Source organism: Theropithecus gelada, chromosome 16, assembly GCF_003255815.1.
Source record: "Theropithecus gelada isolate Dixy chromosome 16, Tgel_1.0, whole genome shotgun sequence".
In the NCBI taxonomy this organism is placed as follows: Eukaryota; Metazoa; Chordata; class Mammalia; order Primates; family Cercopithecidae; genus Theropithecus; species Theropithecus gelada.
In genome coordinates, this window is record NC_037684.1 from 73,589,073 (window position 1) to 73,614,776 (window position 25,704).

Below are 25,704 nucleotides of genomic sequence, written 5' to 3' on the forward strand. Positions count from 1 at the left end.
CCCACCTTGGCCTCCCAAAGTGTGAGCCACAGCACCCGGCCCCAGACATCAATTTCTTGAATGCCTCTGGCACAAAGGTTAGGGAGCCATAAAAGTGAGGCAACTCAGAGGTTTAAGTGGATGAGACTTGCAGCCTCCATGTGCCTTACCTTATACTAACTAGGGCACCTTTTTTTTGTATATCAAGTGAGTGTAATTTACCTACCTTGTAGGGTTCTTCAGGGATAAGTGAGTACAAACACTTACTGCATGCAGGGTCTGACACATAGTATATAATGCAGGAGGCAGCAACTGTTAGGTAAAGCAGATGCAGATGTAGCCTGTTGCAAACAGACAAGTCTCAAAACTGGCAATAAATGTTTCTTATGCAGCCCTGCAAATTCATACCAAGTAGATAAAGCAGATTATGTTAATAAGACTTACGTTCTGGTGAACTAAAAAAATTAAGAGCCAGGCATGCTGGCACCAATCCTAGCCCTGCTACTTGCCCAGTCAGTGACTTTGGGCCGGTCAGTTAGAGAGGTGGGCCATGGTGTCCTCATCTGGACCATAGGCTTGATTAACCTTTGCTTGCAGGGTCCTGGTAGTAATGTGTGGGAAGTGCCTAGCCATGGCAAATTCTCAATAAATTGTGGCCATTATTATGAACCATATATTTGACACAATGTAATATGAAAAGCAAAGCTTGTGCTAGAGAAAAGAACAACAGGGAAGAATCTAATTTTGGGAGAGCAAACATAAAGGAGCCTGTGGGATGATAGTGTGACTGAGGGATGAGAGGCCAGCAGGGAGGACGTTGAACTGGAAATTTTCTTTGACTGGAGAGAGCATTTTGGGGTTTTTGTTGGTTGAAAGAGAACAAAATAGCAGCCAGGTTAGGGCTGCCAAGGAGTAGCTGAATGTAGAACTAACTGGAGGAGTGAAGAGAGGCAGAAGAAAGAGAAGGGCTTTTTTAGGTGTTAGAAACTCTGGTGGACAAACCTATTTTTACTGAGGCAGGAAGACTGTTTGATCCCAGGAGTTCAAGACTAGCCATCTCTACTAAAAAAAAAAAAAAAAAAAAAAAAAAAGCCAGGTGTGCCTGGGCATAAGTGTAGACTCAGCTGTAAGGGAGGCTGAAATGGGAGGATTGCTTGATCCCAGGAGTTCAAGGCCAGCCTGGGCGATATAGTAAGAACCTGCCTCTACTAAAAAAAAAAAAAAAAAAAAATCCATCGGGGCATGGTGACTCGATGCCTGTAATCCCAACACTTTGGAAGGCTGAGGTGGCTGGATCAGGAGATCAGGACCATCCTGGCTAACATAGTGAAACCCCGTCTCTACTAAAAACACAAAAAATTAGCCAAGTGTGGTGGCATGCACCTGTAGTCCCAGCTACTCAGGAGACTGAGGCAGGAGAATTGCTTGAACCTGGGAGGTGGAGGTTGCGGTGAGCCAAGATTATGCCACTGCACTCCAGCCTGGGCAACAGAGCAAGACTCTGTCTCAATAAAAAAAACAAACCAAACGAAAAACAGTAAAATGGCCGGGTGTGGTGGTTCATGCCTGTAATTCCAGCACTTTGGGAGTCTGAGCCGGGTGGACCACTTGAGGTCAGGAGTTTGAGACCAGCCTGGCCAACATGCCAAAACCCTGTCTCAGTGTTTTTTCAAATGCAAAAAGTAGCCAGGCATGGCGGCATGCACCTGTAATCCCAGATACTCAGGAGGCTGAGGCAGTAGAATCACTTGAACCCAGGAGGCAGAGGCTGCAGTGAGCTGAGATCACACCACTGCACTGCAGCCTGGGTAACAGTGAGACTCCATCTCAAAAAAAAAAAAAAACAAAACAATAAAATAAGTCACTGGCATAAACATATCCTTTTTATGTCTTATTCATTAGAGTTCTTTAAAACATAAGGTTGGGCTGGGCTTAGTGGCTCATGCCTGTAATCCAGCACTTTCGGAGGCCGAGGTGAGTAAATCGCTTGAGATCAGGAGTTTGGGACCTGCCTGGCCAACACGGTGAAAATTTGTCTCTACTAAAAATACAAAAATTAGCCAGGTGTGGTGGTACACGCCTGTAATCCCAGCTACTTGGGAGGCTGAGGTGGGAGAATCGCTTGAACCGAGGAGGCGGAGGTTGCAGTGAGCTGAGATTGTGCCACTGCAGAGTGAGACTTTGTGACTTTGTCTCAAAAAAAAAAAAAAAACATGTAAGGTCAGCTGGGTGCGCTTGCTCACACCTGTAATGCTAGCACTTTGGAAGGCCAAGGAGGAAGGATTGCTTGAGACCAGCTTGGGCAACATGGTGAAATCCCATCTCTACAAAAAAATTAAAAATTAGCTGGGTGCTTGAGCCTCTGACAGAGAGACCCTGTCTCAAAAACCAACCAACCAACCAACCAACCAATAAACACTATTTTAGGAAGCCTTTTTAAAAAATGGAAATAAAGTAGAAAATGGGAAAAAAGGAAAGTACAAATCTTTGTATCTAGTTTCCAGTTACTGGGATTGGAAAATGGGGTGGTTTTATAGACCTTATATTTAACATAACGTGTCAAAAATAAGATGATTTCATATATGCATCCCTTTCCTTCTTTCTAGGACTGGTGTAGACTCATACAGAGGCTTGAGATACACAGGCATGCAATATAGCATTGTCGTTTTTACATTCTCATGTAAATATCTAGCTGCTATTTTATTCCAGAAAAATTCTAGGCCCCCCCAAAACAAAAAATTATAAACAATAAAATCTCCAAATCACTCTTTTAATTATGATACTGACTGGAGATTAAATGCTATTTAGATGGTAAATCTTGAATATTTATTTATTTATTTATTTGAGACAGAGTCTCACTCTGTCACCCAGGCTGGAGTGCAGTGGCACGATCTCGGCTCACTGCAACCTCTGCCTCCCGGGTTCAAGCAATTCTCCTGTCTCAGTCTCCTGAGTAGCTGGGATTACAGGCATGCGCCACCACTTCCAGGTAATTTTTGTATTTTTTTAGTAGAGATAGGGTTTCGCCATGTTGGCCAGGCTGGTCTCGAACTCCTGACTTCAGGTGATCCGCCTGCCTCGGCCTCCCAGAGTGCTAGGATTATAGGTGTGAGCCACCTCGCCCAGCCTATTTATTCATTTTATAACATTTATTGATTACCTACTTTGTGTGATGTTCTGGTTTATACTAATGAATGAGATGACCAGGACCCTGACATTAAGGGGGTTTTAATTTAATTGTATGGAGAAGAGGTAGGTAGCTCAATCATTGCCAGAAGCATGTGTATATGTATCTTCATTGCCTATGGTAATATGATTGGGGAACATCAAAATTAGGCTAAAGATTTAGGAAGGCTACTCAGAAGAGGGGATTGTTTGAGCTGAGTTTTGAAGAAAGTTTGCTAGATCAGTTAGTGAAAGAATGATATTGTAAGCAGAAGAATTTCCATACATGAAGTCATAAAAGCATGAGCCACTGAAGGAACTCTCTAGCTCTCCATGGCCATTTACATTTACATTTGTTAAAATTAAGTGAATTTTAAAATTCACTTTCTTATTCACACCAGCCACATTTCAAGTGCTTAGTAGCCTTAGCTAGTTGGTGGCTCCCATGGTGCATATCTCAAATATAGGCCTTTTCCATCATTGCAGAAAGGACAAGGCTGCCTCAGTAGATCAGTTTGGTGGATGTAGAGAGCATTGTTGATGGGTGAAGGGGAAAGACAGCTAGAGAGGTAGACAGAGGCCTGGGAGTATTTGGAGGTCAAGCAAATGAATTTCAGCTGCATTCTCAAAAGTTGTAGTGAGCCAGGCCGGTGGCTCACACCTGTAATCCCAGCACTTTGGGAGGCCTAGGCTGGTGGATCACGAGGTCAAGAGATTGAGACCATTCTGGCCAACATGGTGAAACCCCATTTCTACTAAAAATACAAAAATTAAGCTGGGCGTGGTGGGGTGCGCCTGTAGTTCCAGCTACTCGGGAGGCTGAGGCAGGAGAATCGGTTGAACCTGGGAGGCGGAGGTTGCAGTGAGCTGAGATCACCCCACTGCACTCCAGCCTGGTGATAGAGTGAGACTCTGTCTCAAAAAAAAAAAAAAGGTGTGGTGAGCCATTGGAATTATTTTAAAGTGAAGAGTGCTATGATCCAGTGTGTTTTTTAGCTAGATTCTCCCAAAAGCAAGGTGGAGGACTAGGTTGGAGTGAGAGAGGAAATACAGAGGTCTCCACTAGCGGAGAGAGAACACCTTGAGACCCTTGCACCTTTTATCATCATTTTTGTTGTTAACGTCATTACTGTTTTGAGAACAAAGCCTGAACTAAGGCGGCAATAGGAAAGGAGAAGAGCCAGGTAAGAGAAAGGCAAAGAGCGCACAGATCTTGAAGATTGCTTGAACTTGGGACCTGAGGAAGAGTGAGACTTTGCTAGTGACAATGGCTGACTGGCAAGGTCACTCTGAGGGAACTTGGGGAGCAGTGCTTTGGAATATAAAGGTAAGAGTTAACATACAGGCATGGATGTGTTGTATAGGCAAGTGAACAAACGGATCTAGAGCTCGTCAGAGAGAATCGTGGCTGGAGATCAAAAAGTGGGAACCATCATTCTGTGAGTGGTAGTTAAAGGTAGGAGGGACGGTGAGCATGGTCGCTCGGATAAATACAACAACTGAAGCGTGAGGAGCCCAGGGTGGCTCATGGGGAACTCTGTACTCTTCTGCTCCTCCTTTTTGAGGGGCACATGAGAAGTATGTGCTCACAAAAGAGACTCAGAAGGAGTCCCCAAGAAGTAGGAGGAAAAACAAGACATTGCAGGGTCACTGAATGAAGGGGCAGAGTGTTGAGAAGAATGGTCCACAGTACAGATGGAGCAGAAAGTTCAAGTACCTTAAGGAGTATGGGAAATACCTGCTGGACTTGGCAATAGAAATTATTGATAATCTTAGTAAAGGCAATTTTATTCAAGGATTGAAGACAGAGTGGGTTATGTTGAATTAAGGAATATATAGGATGTGACAAATTTGAGTCAGTGAAGATAATTTCAAGAAATGTTTACAGGCTCACACCTGTAATCCCAACACTTTGGGAGGCTGAGGCATGTGGATCATGAGGTCAGGAGTTCAAGACCAGCCTGGCCAAGATAGTGAAACCCCGTCTCTACTAAAACTACAAAAATTAGCCAGGCATGGTGGCAGATGCTTGTAATCCCAGCTACTCGGGAGGCTGAGGCAGGAGAATCACTTGAACCTGGGTGGCAGAGGTTGCAGTGAGCTGAGATCATGCCACTGCACTCCAGTCTGGGTGACACACTGAGACTCCATCTCAAAAAAAAAAAAAAAGAAATGGAGAAGAGATGGTAATTCGAGAGGGTTGTAGGGATTTGAGATGTGAGAAAGTTAAACATGGTTATCTACAGAGGGGAAAAATGCCATAATAAAGGGAGAGTGTGAAAATGTCAGGAGCCGAGGGGAGTTGTTCTAGGTTACTGGGGACGTAGAGGAGCATGGAATGCAGAGCACAGGTGGAGAGAGAAGCTCCCATGGAAGAGAAGCATCTCTTCCACTGTTATGAGGAAGAACGACCAGGGTGATTGTAGATGCAGGTAATTTTGTAAATAGCGGGAGAAGAAACTGGGAAAGTTCCTGCCTAAACCACTGGAAAGAAATTGTGGAGTTAGATACTTAGAATCACATCTCAGCTTGACTCCTTTTTAGTTGTGTGATCTAGGGCAAATTACCTGTCTGAACTTTGTTTATTTATATGTGAAATGGAGTTCACAATAGGTCTAAAGTTAGATAACATGGAAAGCTCTTAACAGTGCCTAGCCCATGGTTGAGGCTTAGTAGTGCTAGTTCTTTCATCTTCCCTTCCCTTCATTACTTTGAGATACAAAGTCTCTTCAAAAAGTGATAAGGAGAGATTGTGTCAAGTGCATGTCACACACATGAAAATAACTGGTATCAGTGACTGATACCCTGGCACAGTGACATTCAGAGGAGCAGCAGCAGTGAACCAGGTATTTAAGGCTTGGGTTTAAAGAGCATGATACAGTATTTTTCCTTTCCTTAAATAAAGGCAAAGATGAAACAGGTTAATAGGGGCTTAACACAATAAGCTGGGAAGTTCATTGTTGTAGAAAACCGTTGTATAGTCAAGATATTCAATGAGTTGTCAACTAGGGTCCTTGAACTAGATAAATGACAAAAGTTAGCTCTAAGTATTTGTTTAAATATATTTAAATATACTTAGTTAGCTCTAAGTATTTGTTTAAATATATTTACATGGTTTTCTTCTCTTCCTATTCTATCTCCTACTAACAAACCAACTACTACCCCTGATAAAACAAAAACAAGAGGAACACATGCACACCTGTAAGGTTTTCCAAGTCTGTAAATATATTTCTGGTCTTAAGTGCAGGCACCCTTCCTGATTTGTCTACTTTTTTACATAATGTGGTCTCTTGGTTTCCTCCTTGTAATTTTTCTTCATTATATATTTAAAACTTTTGTGTGTGTAAGATGTCATTAATTTAAAGTCTCTGGACATTTTGTGTTTAGTCATTAAGTGTAGAGTTATTAAGTATCTGCTTTGTTAGGCCATGAGCTAGAACTGGGGGATGCTGTGATGATAAAAATTCACTTTCTCAGAAACTTCAGGAGAGGGAGGCAAGTACATGTGGATAAGTGGTATGATATATTTTTAAGTATCATTTTTGGAAGACATTTTAGAAGTCTTTATGCAAACACTTTTAAAAGAAAGGTTTTCTAAAGGAAAGCTTTTCCAGAGAGATTTTTTGAAACCTTAGATGGAATTGGACTTTATGCCCACTTTTGTGGGGGGAAAAAAAAATTCCTTAGTCTAGGCCGGGCGCAGTGGCTCATGCCTGTAATCCCAGCACTTTGGAAGGCTGAGGCAGGTAGATCACGACGTCAGGAGATCAAGACCATCCTGGCTAACATGGTGAAACCCCGTCTCTACTAAAAAATAGAAAAAATTAGTCGAGCATGTTGGCGGGTCCCTGTAGTCCCAGCTACTTGGGAGACTGAGGCAGGAGAATGGCGTGAGCCTGGGAGGCGGAGCTTGCAGTGAGCCAAGTTCATGCCACTGCACTCCAGCCTGGGCAACAGAGCGAGACTCCATCACAAAAAAAAAAAAAAAAAAAAAATTTCCTTAGTCTAGTCACTATTCTGACTTGTATTTGATTATTAGGCCAGTTTTAATTTTATGTTGTTAATTTTAGTCCCTTCCAGATATGCAGCATATTCAGGAAGAAAACTTATCTTCCCCACCATTGGGTCCTCCCAACTATCTACAAGTTTCCAAAGATTCTGCCAGTACTAGTAGCAAGAATTCTTCTTGTGACACGGATGACTTTGTTTTGGTGCCACACAACATCTCGTCAGACCACTCATGTGAGAATCTTTTCTACTTGTACACATTATATTATTTAATCTACTAAACTAGCATCTTTTTTTAAACCCGTATATTACCCTTTCTTGCGTAGGGCACCTTTTCAAATGAGCATTTTATTTAGTTGTTTAAATTCTCAGAATTATATTCCTACCTTTCTAAAATTTGCTCAATCATCTTCTATTAAACAGTAAGTTTGGATTCTGAAGGTACATGAAAACTTTATAGGAAATGATCTCCAATTCTGTTTGGATACAAACAGAAACAGAGAAACCAGTGAATGAGTACTTATTTAGTAGATGCTCATTCTAGGCACTTTGCTAGTTGTTGTGAAGACCGTAATCCCTAGACTGAATGTAATTAAGTATTAGCTGGCTGCGGAAGGGAAAACATGGACCACAGCAGCAGTGCTGTGGCAGTTTATAACCAGCATTATGAGAACTGAGAGTTACCTTGTCATCTAGTACAGTAGTTTTGTTTCTTTACCAAAAGTAATTAAAACTTTTAAAATCATGAAACATTTTAAACAAAATAATAGAGCATATACTCAAGGTACCCACTAGGCTGTGTTACTTTTATATAGGTCAGTATTTTGCCATATTTGTCTTAGATGTCTTTTTAAAATACATAAAATGCTGTAAGTCGCCTACGCAGTGGCTCATGCCTGTAATCCCACCACTTTGGGAGGCTGAGGTGGGCGGATCATGAGGTCAGGAGTTTGAGACCAGCCTGACCAACATGGTGAAACCCCGTCTCTACTAAAAATACAAAAATTAGCTGGGCATGGTGGCGCACACCTGCAATCCCAGCTACTTAGGAGGCTGAGGCTGGAGAATTGCTTGAACCTCCTCCAGGAGCACTGGGGTCCCCGGCAGGCAGAGGTTGCACTGAACCGAGATTGTGCCATTGCACTCCAACCTGGGTGACAGAGAGTGACTCTGTCTCAAAAAACAAACAAAACAAAAAAATGTTGTAAGTACAGCTAAAGTGCCTTTTCTCTTTCTGCTCTTGCTAGGGGTATATTCTTCCTGTAGATTTTGTATTTCTACATATAATTGTATCCATACTTAAGATTTTTGTGTTTTTACAGTTACAGGTTGAGCCTGCCAAATTATAAAATTTGAAATGCCCCCAAATCTGAAACTTTTAGAGTGCCAGCATGATGCTCAATGGAAATGCTCACTGAAGCATTTCAGATTTTAGATTTTTGCATTTGGAATGCTCAGTATAATGTAAATATTCTAAAATTCGAAATTCATTCTAATATCTGAATTGTATAATTGTATAATATAACTAAAACACAGTTTATCCATTTCCCTACTGATTTATTTATTTATTTTTTTTGTTTGTTTTTTGTTTTGAGACGGAGTCTTGCTCTGTCGCCCGGGCTGGAGTGCAGTGGCCGGATCTCAGCTCACTGCAAACTCCGCCTCCCGGGTTCACGCCATTTTCCTGCCTCAGCCTCCCGTGTAGCTGGGACTACAGGCGCCCGCCACCTTGCCCAGCTAGTTTTTTGTATTTTTTTAGTAGAGACGGGGTTTCACCATGTTAGCCAGGATGGTCTCGATCTCCTGACCTCGTGATCCGCCCGTCTCGGCCTCCCAAAGTGCTGGGATTACAGGCTTGAGCCACCGTGCCCGGCCTCCCTACTGATTTATAGTTGGGTTATTTCTACCTTTTCACTATCCAAAATGTAATGAGCCAGGCATTGTGGTTCGCAACCTGTAATCCCAGTAGTTTAGGAGGCTGAGGAGGAAGGATTGCTTGAACCCAGGAATTTGAAACCAGTCTGGCCAACATAGTGAGATTTTTTCTCTACAGAAATAAAAAAGTTAGCCAGGCGTGGTGGTGCACACCTGTAATCAGAGCTTCTCTGGGGGCTGAAGTGGGAGAATCGCATGAACCCCCAATTTCAAGACCAGCCGGGCATCATGGCAAGACCCCATCTTTACCAAAAATAGAAAGCTGGGTGTGGTGGTGCATGCCTGTAGTGTCAGCTTGGGAGTTTGAGGCTGCAGTGAGCCATGATTGTGCCACTGCACTCCAGCCTGGGCAACAGAGCAAGACCCTGTCTCAAAAAATATATATATATTATAACAGACATTCTTGTGTACATGTCCCAGAACTTCTTCTAACTGAAAACTTAGATATCTACAACTTTGTAATATATTGGTACAAACAACTTGTACTAATATTCTTTTTCATGCAGCCCTAGTGTTATGATGGTGTTCTATATTTTCTTCTAAAGATTTTTTTTCACATATAATTTTACCTGTAATTCATTTTTGTAGATGGAGCAAGGTAGAGATCAGTCAGTTGTCCTATTTATTAAATATTTGTCTCTTCTCCACTGATATGCAGTGTCACGTTTGTCATGTCACGTTTGTCATGTCAGCTTGAAATACAGGATGGGGTTTCTTTTTTTTGTCTATATTATAATAATTTTTAAATTTGTGTGTGTCAGTATGTGTGTGTGGTCAGGGAGGGAAGGAGGGGCAGAGAGCAGAGAGCATTTCAGTGTTCTTCAAAATCATTCTGGCTATTCTTGGCCCTTTCCCCCAACATATAGTTTAATTTCGGCTCGATAATTTTATGAAAACCATTTTGGCATTTTGATGGGAATTGGATTGACTGTATAGTATGACCTATTCAAGGACAGGTAGGTTCTTTACAATATTAAGTCACCTAATTACGAATGTGTATTTCTCTACTTATTTAGGTTTCTTTAATGTGTTTTGATACATTTTTATACTTTTCTATATAAAGAGCATTCACATCTTTTGTTTTATTCTAGTTGTCTTTTTTCTTGTGTGTGCTGGTGTAAATGTTTCAGAACTGCTCCTGTCAAGATCTTCCTGCTGCCAAATCCTAGGGGTCAGTTCTCATTCCTCATTGTCCTGATGTATCCACACTTGTTACAGTTGATCTCGCCCTTCTTTTTAATGATTAAAAATGTGCCATTGTGAAACGTATCATACATACAAGATGTTTAAAACAGCTATACAGTTTAAAAGTAATGTATAACAAATACCTGAGTGCCCAGCTGATTTTTATCTTTTGTTGGTCTGATTTTCCATCTTATTGTCTTATTGCTCTAATTTAATTTCATTAATGTTTCTTCTTACCCTTGTAGGGAGTTTTCATTTTATGCCCTCATGTTTCAAATTTTCAGAAGTTTTTTCTCTGAGTATTGTTCTTGTTTCAACATGCAGTATATTGTTGTATGCTTCTTTTTTTTTTTTTTTTTTTTTTTTTTTTTTTTTTTTTTTTTTTGAGATGGAGTCTGGCTCTGTCTCCCAGGCTGGATGGAGTGCAGTGGCGCGATCTCGGCTCACTGCAAGCTCTGCCTCCCGGGTTCACGCCATTCTCCTGCCTCAGCCTCCCGAGTAGCTGGGACCACAGGCGCCCGCCACCTCGCCCGGCTAGTTTTTTGTATTTTTTTAGTAGAGACGGGGTTTCACCGTGTTCGCCAGGATGGTCTCGATCTCCTGACCTCGTGATCCGCCCGTCTCGGCCTCCCAAAGTGCTGGGATTACAGGCTTGAGCCACCGCGCCCGGCCGTTGTATGCTTCTTGAGGATGGAGAATTTGAAAGTTGCTTGAGAGCTCTGTACATGGGAACGTCTCATTGACAGCAAGCCTCTTTGATGAATGACATGGCGGGGGCAATTCTTGGGACTATTTCCCTTTTGGAGGGCTACTCAGATCCCCCAAAAGACTCATCCAATATTTTGCCTAAAGAGAACCTGATACTATCTGGATTTGCAAAATGGGAGAAGAAGTATGGAGTTCTCAATAGTCAGTGTAAAATTTCATTTAATAACTTTTTTCCACTAATCTTTTGTCAGTGTAGTACCCTTGCTTTTAATTTTTCCTGCTGTTCTGCAGTCCAGAGACCCTCTGTTTTACTCTGTCCCAAGTGTGAATGTACAGTGGGAGATGGGCATTGCCTACCTGCATAAGGTTGGGGAAAGGATATAAAATTCTAACTGCTTTTTTTAAAAAGAATTCTGTATAAAAAAAATACGTGGCTGGGCGCGGTGGCTCAAGCCTGTAATCCCAGCACTTTGGGAGGCCGAGACGGGCGGATCACGAGGTCAGGAGATCAAGACCATCCTGGCTAACACGGTGAAACCCCGTCTCTACTAAAAATACAAGAAAATTAGCCGGGCGAGGTGGCGGGCGCCTGTAGTCCCAGCTACTCGGGAGGCTGAGGCAGGAGAATGGCGTGAACCCGGGGGGGCGGAGCTTGCAGTGAGCCGAGATCGCGCCACTGCACTCCAGCCTGGGGCACAGAGCAAGACTCCGTCTCAAAAAAAAAAAAAAAAAAAAAAAATACGTTGTATTATGTATGTTTAAGCTATGCAACATGATATTATGAGATATACAAATGGCTTACAATTTTTTGACTTTACGTGAATAGGAAAATGATTTACATTCAGTAGAAACCATCCCTCAAATTTTGAATTTTGATATTTTTCTGTATTAGCAATATGCGGTACAGAACTCTCTTGTGATGCTGGGTGGAAGCAGTGAGCTGCAGCTCCTAGTCAGCCCACGATCACCAGAGTAAACAGCTGATGCTGGAGATACTCAACACTTTATAAAACAGGCTTTGTGTGCCCAATTGTAGGCTAGTGTAAGTATTCTGAGCGTGTTTAAGGTAGCTGGGCTTAGCCATGATGTTCGGTAGGTTAGGTGTATTAAATGCGTTTTGACTCAGGACAATTTCAACCTACAATGGGTTTATTCAAAAGTGACACCATCTTAGGTTGAGGGGCATCTGTCTATAGTAAAATGGTTACTACAGTGAAATAAATTAATGTATTCATCAACTCACATAGTTACCCACGCCCGCTCCATGAGCAGCTGTAATCTATTCACTTACCAAAAATCCTGAGTACGATACACTATGATGAACTATATTCTGACTGCTTCTAAACTGACTTTTAGTCAATCCTGCTTTTAGTCCTACCTTCAGTGCCACTCTGAAAGGTATCTGGTACTGCTGATTACTCAGCATTTTGGAGTTCTGTGATGTAAATTGGTTTACTTCTGGGCTTTCCAGCTGTCTAAGGTTCTATCTTCTTGGGTCAGCTAAGTCAAATACTACTCGTCCATCAACTTTATACCTTCCAAATTTTGGTGGCTGTGGACTTTTCTGGGTTTTTTTTGATCCTTGTGAGTTTAGGCTCTTCTCTTTTCTGTCCTTCCCGTTGCCTCTATAGTTTCAGAATTACAATATGGTATCAAAACTCTATGAATATTACTTAAAATATGATTATTTATTGGTCCTGACTTAAAATTTTTTTAAATGTGGTCATTGAAAGCCATTTAAGATCTTTTTGTGAATCTTTTTTGTCCTTAGGATAATCCCACTGGGTATATGCAATCAAATTATTGAGTATCAAAGTTACTTGAGGCCGGGTTCAGTGGCTCATGTCTGTAATCTCAGCACTTTGGAACGCCAAGGTGGGCAGATCACTTGAGGTCAGGAGTTCGAGACCAGCCTAGCCAACATGGGGAAACCCCGTCTCTACTAAAAATACAAAAATTAGCTGGGTGTGGTGGCACACACCTGTAATCCCAGCTACTTAGGAGACTGAGGCAGGAGAATTGCTTGAACCTTGGAGGCGGAGGTTGCAGTGAGCCGAGATCATGCTCCTGTCTGTCTCAAAAATACATAAATTTAAAAAAAAAAGTTACTTGAAATAATTTCCCTCTTGTGATTAAGCTATCAGGTTGCTACATGATTAGATTCTTTTACTTTTGATTTTTAGGGATTTTATTTTCTTTTGATTTAATTTCATTTGAAAATTATGTATGGTTTCAAACTCAAAGCTATGAAAGAAAATACACTTAGTGAAGTCTGGCTTCTATCCCTGCCTCCTCTCCCTGTTTTCTGAATTCTCCTATAGGCAAGTATTCATTGTCTTTAAATAAAAATGGACTTCCCCTTTGCCCTGCTACTCTTTGTCCCCTTACCCTGATTTATTTTCCTTTATAGAGGTTATTGCTACCTGACATTATTGTGGTTTTTTTTTTTTTTTTTTTTTTTTTTTGAGAATGGGGGCTTGCTGTGTTGCCCAGGCAGGTCTCAAACTCCTGGGCTCAAGCTGTTCTCCCGCCCCTGCCTCTCTAAATGATGGGATTTCAGGCATGAACTACCACATCTGGCCTTCTATGACATGTTGTTCAACAACCCATGCAAGACCTGAGAGAGTGTTATGCAGGAGGATGGGGTAATCCGACATTTTATTGAACTAGACTCTGTTTTATGGTCAGTTCTTCTGTTATGTTATATACATGTTCTTTGCAAAATTTTGCAATAAACTTATGTGCAAAATGGTATTAAGGGCACAACTCTCAGAACCTTTGTCATTGACACAGAAAATGGAACCTGATAAAAACAGTAGCACAGTTTTTGCATGTTTAATGGTGAAGAAGTATGTAAACACTGCAATAAATATGACATTTTATTTTGAAGAAGACCTCAAATTTGCTTATAGAAGTGGACATCCAAAGAGTTGCAGCCTATGTCTTCAGCTAGGTGTAGTTTTCTGAGGTCATCTATTATTTCTTATAGATGAAATCATAACATAAGCCAATGGTAATTTTGCATTGTGCATGAAAGCCTAATAATCATGTTGGAACAAATTTGTGTTTTTTTTAAGCAGATGGTATAACAGGAACTGATTGTACTTTTTTCTCCTTTAGATGATATGCCAATGGGGACTGCTGGCAGGCGTGCTTCAAATGAGTTCTTGGTGTGTGGAGGGTATGTATATTTACATTGTCTTATTAAAATATTTTTCATATTTTATTTTTGTGGGTAAGGTTATAGAACTTAGTGTTCTTGATTTAAGGTTTATTTTGTTTTACAGTCCATTATTTCTTCTTTTTTTTTTTCGAGACGGAGTCTGGCTCTGTTGCCCAGACTGGAATGCAGTAGTGCGATTTCAGCTCACTGCAAGCCCCGCCTCCGGGTTCACGCTATTCTCCTGCCTCAGCCTCCCGAGTAGCTGGGACTGTAGGCACCTGCCACCACGCCCGGCTAACTTTTTGTGTTTTTAATAGAGACAGGGTTTCACTGTGTTAGCCAGGATGGTCTCGATCTCCTGACCTCATGATCCACCCGCCTCAGCCTCCCAAAGTGTTGGGATTACAGGCGTGAGCCACCGCACCCAGCCTCATTATGTCTTTTCTTGAAATTTTATTTAGTTATTTTTTTCTTTGAGATGGAGTCTTGCTCTGTGGCCCAGACTGGAGTGCGTTGGTGGGATATTGGCTCACTACAACCTCCACCTCCTGGGTTCAAGCGATTCTCCTGTCTCAGCCTCCTGAGTAGCTGGGATTACAGGCATGTGCCACCACGCCCTGCTAATTTTTTTTTTTTTTTTTTTTGAGACGGAGTCTCGTCCTGTCATCCAGGCTGGAGTGCAGTGGCGGGATCTCGGCTCACTGAAACCTCTACCTCCTGGGTTAAAGTGATTCTTCTGCTTCAGCCTCCTGAGTAGATGGAATTACAGGTATGCACCACTGTGCCTGGCTAATTTTTCGTATCTTTAGTAGAGATGGGGTTTCACCATGTTGGCCAGGCTGTCTGACACTCCTGACCTTAGGTAATCCGCCCGCCTCAGCCTCCCAAAGTGCTGGGATTACAGGTGTGAACCACTGTGCCCGGCCTGAAATTTTAATTGTGATAAAAAACACATAAAATCTACTATTTCAGCCATTTTCATATTTATAGTTCATTAGTGTTAAATATGTTCATATTGTTATGCAACTAATTTCTAGGACTTTTTCGTTTTGCAAATATGAGACTCTGTACTCATTAAACATTACCTCCCCATTTCCCCTACCCCTCAAGGCCCTGATAATAACCACATTCTGCTCTCTGTTTCTATGAATTTGACTACTTTAGATACCTCATGTAAGCGAAACCATATAGCATTTGTCTTTTTTGTGACTTGGCTTATTTCACTTAGCATAATGACTGTAAGGTTCATTCATGTTGTGGCATGTGACAGGCCTCTTCCCTTTTTATAGCCGAATTATATTCCATGGTGTGTATATGCTGCATTTTGTCTCTCCATTCATCCATTGATGAACATTTCGGTTGCTTCAACCTCTTTGCTATTGTGCATGCTGTTATGAACATGAGTGTGTAAATATCTCCTTAAGATCCTGCTTTCAGTACCTTTGGATATGTACCGAGAAGTGAGATTGCTGGCTCATATGGTAATTTTGTGTTTAATTTTTTAAGGAATTGGCTAAATTTTCCATAGCAGTTGTGCCATTTTACAATCCCACCAACAGTGCACAGGGGTTCCCGTTTCTCCACATTCTCACCAGCATTTGTTATTTTCTATTTTTTTGATAGTAGCCATCCTAATTAATGAGCGTGAGGTGATACCTCATTGTGATTTTGATTTGCATGCACTTCTCTAATGATTAGTGATATTGATTGAGCATCTTTTCTTATACGTCTTAGCCATTTGTATGTCATCTTTGGAGAAATGTCCAGTCAAGATCTTTGCTTATTTTTAAATTGAGTTATTTGGGTTTTTGTTGTTGGGTTTTAAGAGTTCTCTCTATATTTTGGATGTTAGCCTCTTGTCAGGTATGATTTGCAAATATTTATTCCCATTCTGTTGGTTGTGTTTTGACTCTTTGTGTCCTTTGATACATGAAAGTTTTTTTAAGTTTGAGGAGGTCATATTTGTCTATTTTTTGTTTTGTTGCCTGTGCTTTTGGCATCATATTCAAGAAATCATTGCCTACTCTTAATGTCATTAAGTTTTCCCTCTATGTTTTCTTCTAGGAGCTTTATAGTTTTGGGTATAATGTTCAGGCCTTTAATCCCCTTTGAGTTAATTTTTGTATATGGTGTATGATAAGATTCCAGCTTTACTCTTTTGCATGTAGATATCCAGTTTTCCTAGCACTGTTTGCTGAAGAGATTGTCCCTGTCCCATTGTGTGGTCTTAGCATTCTTGTCTGAGATCATTCCACTGTATATGCAAGAGTATCTTTTTTTTTTTGAGATGGAGTTTCGCTTTTGCTCACTCAGGCTGGAGTGCCGTGGTGCGATTTTGGCTCACTGCAGCCTCCGCCTCCCAGGTTCAAGCAAGTCTCCTGCGTCAGCCTCCAGGGTAGCTGGGATTACAGGTGCCTGCCACCACGCCTGGCTAATTTTTTGTATTTTTAGTAGAGACAGCGTTTCGCCATGTTGGTCAGGCCTGTCTCGAACTCCTGACCTTGTGATCCACCTGCCTCAGCCTCCCAAACTTTAAACAATTTGATGTACTCTAAGGCACCCCTTGAGTAGCACCAGTACCTAGGGGTCCCTCAGTGCACAGTTTGGGAACCATGGGGATAAGCAAATCTTGTACAAACTTGTTTCTTTCCTTTCTTTGAGGATATGGGAATTCAAATACGGGAATTGTATATTGCCAGATTTTCACTTCTTTTGATTTGCTGCCTTTTTTTCTTCTTGAGTCATCTTTGGCTCCTTTTTGGCTTCTCTTCCTATGGTCTAATTCTTGAACTTTCCTTTGCCAGTGATTATGCATTTTTCTCTAAAGCAGCACTTCCTAGTAACAGTGCCTCCATTAGCTACGTGGCAGTTTTCAGTACACGTAGGGAATATCTATTCCTTGCGCATCCAGACAAAAAATAGGCACAGGCATGGGAATTAGGATATCAGAATTCTGAAAACTGGTTGTTGCCAGACATTGATGGAGGCCAGCTGTGTACACAGCCCATGGTGCATTAGAGTGTACCATCTGAGTGGATTTCTAACTTTCTGATTGCTTCCCTTTACATGAAGTAACTCCTTTCTCATTGGAACCTTGCCAGCTGTGTGCCTGTGTGCCAGACGAGGCTCTTTTCTGATGCTGCTTTGGCCTCTGGGTAATGAGCAGGTTATCTCCACTTGGCTCCCCATCGCTTACACAGCCTCATGAGTGTGAGCTCACAGCTGTGGCTTAGCATTAGTCTGCTAGATTGTGTTTCACAGAAGCTCTTATATGCATAGATCCTTCCTTCTTCTCTCCCTGTGTCCCTTGATATTACTTCCAGCTGAACCCTTGCTTTCCTGATTACTTGTCAGCCTTTCAGGGTTTACTCATGGAGTCTTCTGAAACAAAGACGCAACTAGGGATCTCCTGATGTGAAGATTGTGAATTTGAGGAAGTTATCATGCTATCACCTAGTGTTTATTTGTCCTTTTGCATTTGTGCTTTCCTCTCAGCACAAGTAGAATAACATGTGATTGTGCTACCATGTGTCCAGGCTGCCTCATCTTTCAAGTATTTCATATGGGTCCAAGATGACGTTTCACACAGAGAATGTTGTGAATTGCAGGCCCTAGTGGAGGTGAGGAAGATGTGCTGGAGACTCAGGACATACATAGACTTTCCGTCTCCTTACCTTGGACTCAGGGAGTTGAGTGATGGTTAAATATTGGTGTTAATACTAAGTTGTACAGGAAAATGGCTGCAGTTGTCTTAACTAGCTGGAGGTCTGGAATTTGTCCAGGGAAGACTTTCTAAACTCTGAGCAAGTCTGCTTGCAGGTCCTGTCCAGAGACTATCTGAGATAACATTTGCAGAACGTGGTCCGTGGTTGTTCATGTCCTCATGCTGGTGGTGGGAGGAACCAGAGGTGTTAGAGAAGCCAGCTGAGATTACCTGAGAGAGGTGCTTAGAATTATGAGGTTGCTAAGTTTACTTCTTTGGGTACCTTTATTTAGCTTCTTCCCTTTGGAGATTAACCAGTACAGGAAAAATTTTAGAGCTTGGTAATGTGTATTTAAAAAAAAAATTCCCTGATGTGCTTCAGCAGGGAATGAATGCTTCAAAAACACTGTTTACTTACTAGATTGAAACAATAGAAAAATGGCATTTGTTCATTCACATTCTGATATTTGATGGCTGTGTTGTTATTCTGTTGTTAAGGAACTTGGGTTGTCAGACCTGTGAGTGCACTGGCTTGCAGACATCAGAGCTGATTAGTGAAGTACTGTTAAGCTGTTTTAGTGGTAGTAGAGGGTTTGTGTTTTTGGGCTTTTGTTTGTTTTTAGGTTGTAGATAAACTGAAGAATCAGATGTATAGATATTAAAAAATTCATTATTGTATTTAAAGATACTAAATGGAAATACCTAAATCAAAATGTGTAGAGAGAGCTCATAGAAACACACTAAATGGTGTATCATTAGGAATTCCACTTGGCTGTAAACCACAGGGTCCTAACTGTAGTGTGGTTGAACGCTAAAGGTTTTCTCACATGAAAAAAAGTCACGATAAGTAGTTGTTTCCTTGGTTTCTGTGGCTCAAGGAAGTTATATGTCTTCAGGTCTTTTGCCCTTTTTTTTGTGGTTCAAAGGTACGTGCTGAAGCTCCAGCAAGTATGCTCACATTTTGAGCAGGAAGAATGAGTAGAAGACTTCTGTTTATATCTCAGTGACCAAGAAAGACATATGGCTATCCTTGGCTGCAAGGGAGTCTGGGATATGCTACAATTAATTGGGCATATTATTGCTACTAATAAAATTTAAGTTATTTTTTAGTAAGACATAAAAGCTGAATGGATATTGGGAAAGCAGCTAACATCTCCACTACAGAAGTATTTTGTATTTCTTTTTACTTTGAAATAAGTCATCTCTCTTAGGGCCCAGTGTTATCTCTGATATGTTTTAGGATATATTGTAAAGTGAATTGAAAGTGATATGAGAACATTCTATTTCTGAATTTATGAAAAGCGAGGAAAGAGGCTATTAAAGAAACCAAAGACTGACACTACAAAATGTGGACGTCAGATGAGTTGCATGCTTTGAGAATTTGCACAATGTGTTCTCCTTCTTCATAAAGTCAGAGCTCTTTGGGAATGCTTACAGCATTCATGACTTTTGCAAACATTCCAGTCATCTTTGCTGTTGAACTTCCTGTTCTTTTCCCCGGCATATTTTCCTAGATATTTTTTCTCTCACATAGTAATGAATAGCAGAATGTGAGTGGATGAGACAGTTTTGCTGACCTGTGGACTTTTCTTGTTGTTGTAAAGGAACTTTTTTCCAGGTTGTTGTAATTCTTAGTCCTCAATATGCATATGAATGCCAGGAGTTTTTTAGATAATAAATGTGAGTTTTTTGGCTTTATATATTTTTTAACAAGATCATTTCTTATTAAGGTAGTGGAGTGACCATTTGGCTCTTTCTAGAATTTTCTCGAAATATAACTAATGGGTCAAATGAAAGAAAAACAGTCCTACCACTGTTTCTTTCCTTTTTCAATAAATTGTGATTGCAGGCAGTGTCAGCCTACCGTGTCACCTCACAGTGAAACAGCACCAATTCCAGTACCTACTCAAATAAGGAATTATCAGCGCATAGAGCAGAATCTTACATCTACTGCCAGCTCAGGCACAAATGTACATGGTTCTCCAAGGTAAGTTTGTAGCTTTTTTCTTGCTTAATTCTTTTTCTTCTCCTTTAAAAAAAATTTTTATTGTTATTGGAAGACTTACTTTCCATGGCATAGTTAGTCTCTTACATGTGTGTATACTGGAAATGCACAAAATTGAATAAAAAAGTTTTATAATTGATAATTTAAATGATATTTAAGTTTAACTTGATAATATAGTATATGTATATATTTATATATTTTATTTATATATGTTAAGTATACATGTGTATAGATACATATACTTATAAAGTATAATTAGTTTTAAGGATTGAGGAAGAACTTATTAAAAAAATGAAATCCCACCAGTTGTAGCAGATTATTTACATATTATTTACTTTTTCCCCGATCCTGAGACCTTACTAAGATCATATTAAAGGAATGACAAAGGTACAAGTCCACACAAACACATGAAATAAGAATAGATTATTCTTTTTTTTTTTTCTTTTTCTTTTTTTTTGTGCTTTAGAGATGGGGTCTCACTACGTTGACCAGGCTGGTCTTGAACTCATGGCCTCAAGCGATCCTCCCATCTCAGCCTCCCAAAGCGCTGGGATTACAGGTGTGAGCCACCACGCCTGGCCAAGCATAGATTATTCTTATTCTATTCAGTGAGAGAGAGAGTGCAGTAAATTTCTGGAAAACAGAAGGGGATAGAAGAATGGTACTTGATTTAGCATGGCAGACGTAAGTATGCATATAATCAGGGATTCTGACATAACGAGAATCACTGTGACCCACAGTATCCTCAGAGAGACCTAAATCTCAGAGAACTCGATAGAGTGGAGGGAGGAAATAGCACTTTGACTTCTGGTAACTAATTCTACATATATGTATAGTCATGGACATACTCTACATATACAGGCCTCTCCTGTGTATGAAATTGCATTTACACAAAGTTGTTAACTGTTACGATACCAAAGGATGAAAAATAAGCCAAGTGGCCACCAGTAATGAACTAATTTATTATGATCCATCTCTGATAATGGAATATTACACACCTTCCATTCCACAAAGAGTGAAGGAGCTCCCTCTGTGCCAAAGTGGAAAGATTTCCAAGTTATATTATAAAATGAAAAAAGTAAAGTGATTGACAGTATATTATGCAGTGGTTCTCAAAGCTTAGTCTGTGGATCCCTTCAGAGGGTCAATGAGATCAAAACTATTTTCATAATACAAATTAGGACATTATTTGCTTTTTTCATTGCATTGATACATGCACTGATAGTACAAAAAGCAAAGATGGATAAAGCTATTGGAACTTTTGCCTGAGTCAGGGTGGTGATACCCAAACAGTACAGTACTATTAGTCTTTGTATTCTTCTCCACCACACACTTGCGGTACAAAGGAACGTCCTTAATGAGGCAGTAAAAATTAATATATTTCTTTGAAAATCTCAATCCTTGAGTAGGATGTACACATAAAGCACTTTTGCCACATATTAGAGTAGTTATCTTAGGAAAAGCACTGGTATGATTGTTCTAGTTCCAAGTTGAACTAGCTGCTTTGTCATAGAGTACCCTTTTTACTTTAAAAAATGGCTGACAAACGATGGTTATGGGTATCAAGCAGCCATTTTGTCAAAAATGGTAAGTCCACTTTGAAGAAAACAAGTGATGATAAATGTCAATGATAAAACTTGAGCTTTTAAGCAAAAATTAGAATGTTGGAAAAATTCAGTGGTCAATACAAGTTTGACAGCTTCTGTTATACCTTGACAGGTGTTTCTTTTAAAATTGAGGGTGATATTTTGTTATGAATATTACTTTTTGATATTGTTTAATGTATCAACATTGGAATGTCTGCATAACTCAGTGAACCAATGTTTTCTAAATTACTAAATGGTTAAAAAAAATCATGCACAGGTAAAAGTTTCATTCAAAGTGCAAGATTCTTTGCAAAAGAATGGAGTCTCGCATAATGGAGTATGAGTTCATTAATCTGGTTTCAGATCCACATTGCAGTCAACCTTTTAGCAACAACCACTTGCTGAATTTTGGTGTAGTATCAAAGAAGCATGTCACAGTTAACCTGAAAAGGCTGCCAAAATATTCCTTCCTTTCACAGTTACACATCTGTGGAAGGCTGGATCCTCCTCATATACTTTACTCAAAATAACGTGTCTTACAACAGATTGAATGCAGAAGCAATTGTGAGAATCCAAATGTCTTCTGTGAGCCATTAGAAATTTATAAAAATGTATAAAATAATGCCATGCCTCTCACTAATTTATTTTGTTTTGGAAAATATGCTTTTTTTTCATAATCTTATATTACATGGAATAAGCTTATTAATGAGTTAATAATTCTTAAAATTTCTCAGCTTCATTTCGAATACAGTAAATATCAATAGATACAAGTTACATAAACAGAACTCTCTGAGGTCTTCAGTAATTTTTAAGAGTATAAAGAGGACCTAAGACCAAAAAGATTCCAAATGGTTGGTATGTAACATACCACCTTTGGTGTTAAAACATGGTGAAAATAAGAGTATATATTTAGTTTGTTTTGTGTATGCATTAAGGAACTCTGAAAGAATACACTAGAAACTAAGAATCATGGTAACCTTTTGAATAGAATTGGGGAAGTGTTGGGTATTAGGCAAATAGAATAGAAAAATGAGAGGGAGACCTCACTCTTTTTATGCATCTTGTAATTGTTCCATGTGACTACATTACATATTTCTGAAAACTACTCCATGGCATATTGTTAGGAAGTTTCACAAAATGCAGGAATAAAGAGAGAGTTCTAGAACCTTTTATAAAAGGAATAATTTACTTTTCAGATCTGCAGTGGTGCGAAGGTCCAACACCAGCCCCATGGGCTTCCTCCGGCTGGGATCATGCTCCCCGGTGCCAGCAGACACAGCACAGACAGTTGGACGAAGGCTCTCCACTGGGTCTTCTAGGCCTTACTCACCTTCCCCTTTGGGTAAGGAGAGTTTAAAAACAGTTGTTTTCAACCTTTTTTTCACTGTAATAAATCTGACGTTACGCATTCTCTTTAGGAACTTTGGCTCGTGATGGCAGTGATTCTCAGCTGATTGGAGGCCATACCCCGTCCTTCCATCTTTACCCCAATCCCAACTCCCTCTTTTCTTTTTTTCTTTTTCTTTTTCTTTCTTTATTTAAGACAAGGTCTCTGTTGCCCAGGCTGGAGTGCAGGGGCATGATCTCGGCTCACTGCAGCCTCCGCCTCCTGGGTCCAAAGGAGCTTTCCACCTCAGCCTCCCAAGTAGCTGGAATTACAGGCGCATGCCACCACACCCAGCTAATTTTTTTTATTTTTTTATTTTTATAGAGGCAAAGTTTCATTATGTTACCCAGGCTGGTTTCGAACTCCTGGGCTCAAGCAATCCACTCGCCTTGGCCTTCCAAAGTGCGGGGGTTATAGGTGTGAGCCACCGCATCTGGCCCCAATTCTTTTTGAGAATCTCTGTATAAATGTGTTAGGATCTCTACTGGAAATACAATAATATAAATGTAACTTATGTATAAAAAGCGTCTCCTTTGGGATTGGGCTCTGAATGCAAAGTCAGAAACTCTAGGTTGAAGTGCATAAAATGCCTTTTCTACTTATCACTCATACTTATAAGGATTACTGTATAGCAGCTCTGGGTCACAATTACCAGAAACCTTCCAGTTCCGGTAGGCATGTGGTGGCAGCTTCGTTACAGATCTTCCCACTTCTCCTGGTGCTGTAATAAGGAGAATGCCAATACAAACAACACCAGCAACAACAAAAACCCTCCCAAAAGGAGAAACAAACCGTATACCGTATCTTCAGTGAAACCAAGAGACAGAAATAAAAGCTCAAACTCCAGAAATATGTGTAAGAGAGCCAAAGCCACTGAGACTACAGCAGCTGTATGAGAGGCAGCATTGAGGTGGTGGGAAGAACAGGTGGTGCACACAGGGCCCAGGGGTGGCAGATCTCAAAACTGCAAAAAAATACTTCCAGGGGAGGGCCCCACCTTCAGTCAGAACTGCTGAAGTAAGACTAAGATGGAACAGGAAGAAATCTGAAGAGACAGAAAGAGAAGGGCTTTCCTCAGGAGCCCTATTTAAAACAAGACAAAACACACAATGATAGTGTTGAAAAAGGAAAAAAGTTTAAATTGCCACATTACCTGTTGCAATGGTTTCAAAGCTGTTTTTAGATGAAAAATCTTTGAATAAAATTTTGGCCCTTTCTCACTCCTGCAGCAGCCCCTGAGGTACTTCAGGGTCTCCAAAGACAAGGTCCAGATCTCATTCTTGCACACAAGAATAAAGCCCTTCCCTAAGGATCTGATCTCTGCCCGCTGCCTGATCCCTTGTAATGAGCCCTCTTGATGTAGACATTTGTTTCTTATCTGCTTAAACTCCCCTGAAGCCTTCCCTAACTCTCTCTATGTTAGTTTTAGTTCTCAGAAAAATGGATGCATAGAACATGCTATATACAAGAGAGTGACTTGGGGAAACTCTTGTGAAGAATGAAGGGGAGGAGCAGGAGGAAGCAGGGAGGGCCCTCAGACCAAACATAGGTCCAACACCTGGAAAAGGAGGGCAGGAAGGAGGAAGAGCTGGCCAGGAAGAGTCTCAGACTGTGATGTAGGTCTAAGAAGGTTTCAGCCAGACTGAAGGAGTAGCCCCAAGCACTGGATTGTCTTGTTAGAGGAATTCCCTGACCTGCTTCAACAAGCCTGAATTAGTGCCCCACCATATGCAGTCACTGGCTGGGAACAGCTCCTGGGGGAAGCCTAGCCTTGGCACCAGTGTGGTAGATCCAGAGGGACTGCAGCTGGGGCTGTCTGTTAGCCGTGCCCCGCAGCTCCCCAAGCCCGGACACTTTGTACAAACTCTGTACTTATCTGTCTTATGGACATACTTGTTAGGAGCATTTGTTTGTTTATGTGGCTTTTCTTCCCCTAATGTTCTTGTTTCAAGGCAGATTATACGATACTTTTTATCTTAGTGTGCAGCACCCAGCAGATTGGTCCTCTGGTAAATGTTAGTTGAACCAAACCTTTGTTCCTTAAAATTTTCTAACCAGTAATTTACTGTGTAATTTGTGCATGTGCTGCCTGTTGCTGTCTTTTACTGGTTTTGGATATTTTTCTTCCTTTTCCCATCTTTTTTTTTTTGTAGTTGGTACTATTCCTGAGCAATTCAGTCAGTGCTGCTGTGGGCATCCTCAGGGCCATGACTCCAGGAGTAGAAACTCCTCAGGTAGGAGAATGTATTTGGTTTATTAATAATTTGAATTGTATTATAAATGGATTTGAGTTGTGTTTTTCTAGTCTTCTCAAAGAACAGAATTGATATGAATTATCTCCTCTGCCATCCTGATTTTTAGAATCTTGGTCTAATGTAGTTTAACATATCATAAAGCTAATCTAATACCTCCTTTTGAATATGAGATTCCTTAATGAAAGTAAGTCTTAGGAATTAAATAACTTGGCTAAGTTTTGCTTATTTTCACATAGATAATGAAAATTATTTGCGAAGTGAAATTTCATTACTTTAATACTATTGATTAATACCTTTTTTTTTTTTTTTAAATTGGAGTCTCGCTCTGTCGCCTAGGCTGGAATGTAGTGGCACGATCTTGGCTCACTGCAACCTCCGCCTCCTGGGTTCAAGCGATTCTTCTACCTCAACCTCCCAAGTAGCTGGGACTACAGGCGAGCGCCACCATGCCCGGCTAACTTTTGTATTTTTAGTAGAGATGGGATTTCACCATATTGGCCAGGCTAGACTCGAACTCCTGACCTTGTGATCCTCCTGCTTTGGCCTCCCAAAGTGTTGGAATTACAGGTGTGAGCCACCGTTTCGGAATGATTAATACTGTTTGGTAAGAGCCATGAGTCAGCAT

At 40.6% G+C, this 25,704-nt stretch overlaps 1 protein-coding gene across 2 annotated transcripts in view; it reads left to right on the forward strand.

The window, feature by feature from the left end:
- ULK2 (unc-51 like autophagy activating kinase 2) overlaps positions 1-25,704 on the forward strand; it is a 102,777-nt gene that overhangs the window by 48,568 nt on the left and 28,505 nt on the right. For both annotated transcript variants that reach the window (XM_025362878.1, XM_025362877.1), the window contains exons 13-17: positions 7,215-7,386; positions 14,101-14,161; positions 19,696-19,833; positions 22,634-22,779; positions 24,978-25,058. In XM_025362878.1, coding sequence (XP_025218663.1) covers positions 7,215-7,386; positions 14,101-14,161; positions 19,696-19,833; positions 22,634-22,779; positions 24,978-25,058 — 598 coding nt within the window. The remainder of the gene's footprint in view (positions 1-7,214; positions 7,387-14,100; positions 14,162-19,695; positions 19,834-22,633; positions 22,780-24,977; positions 25,059-25,704) is intronic.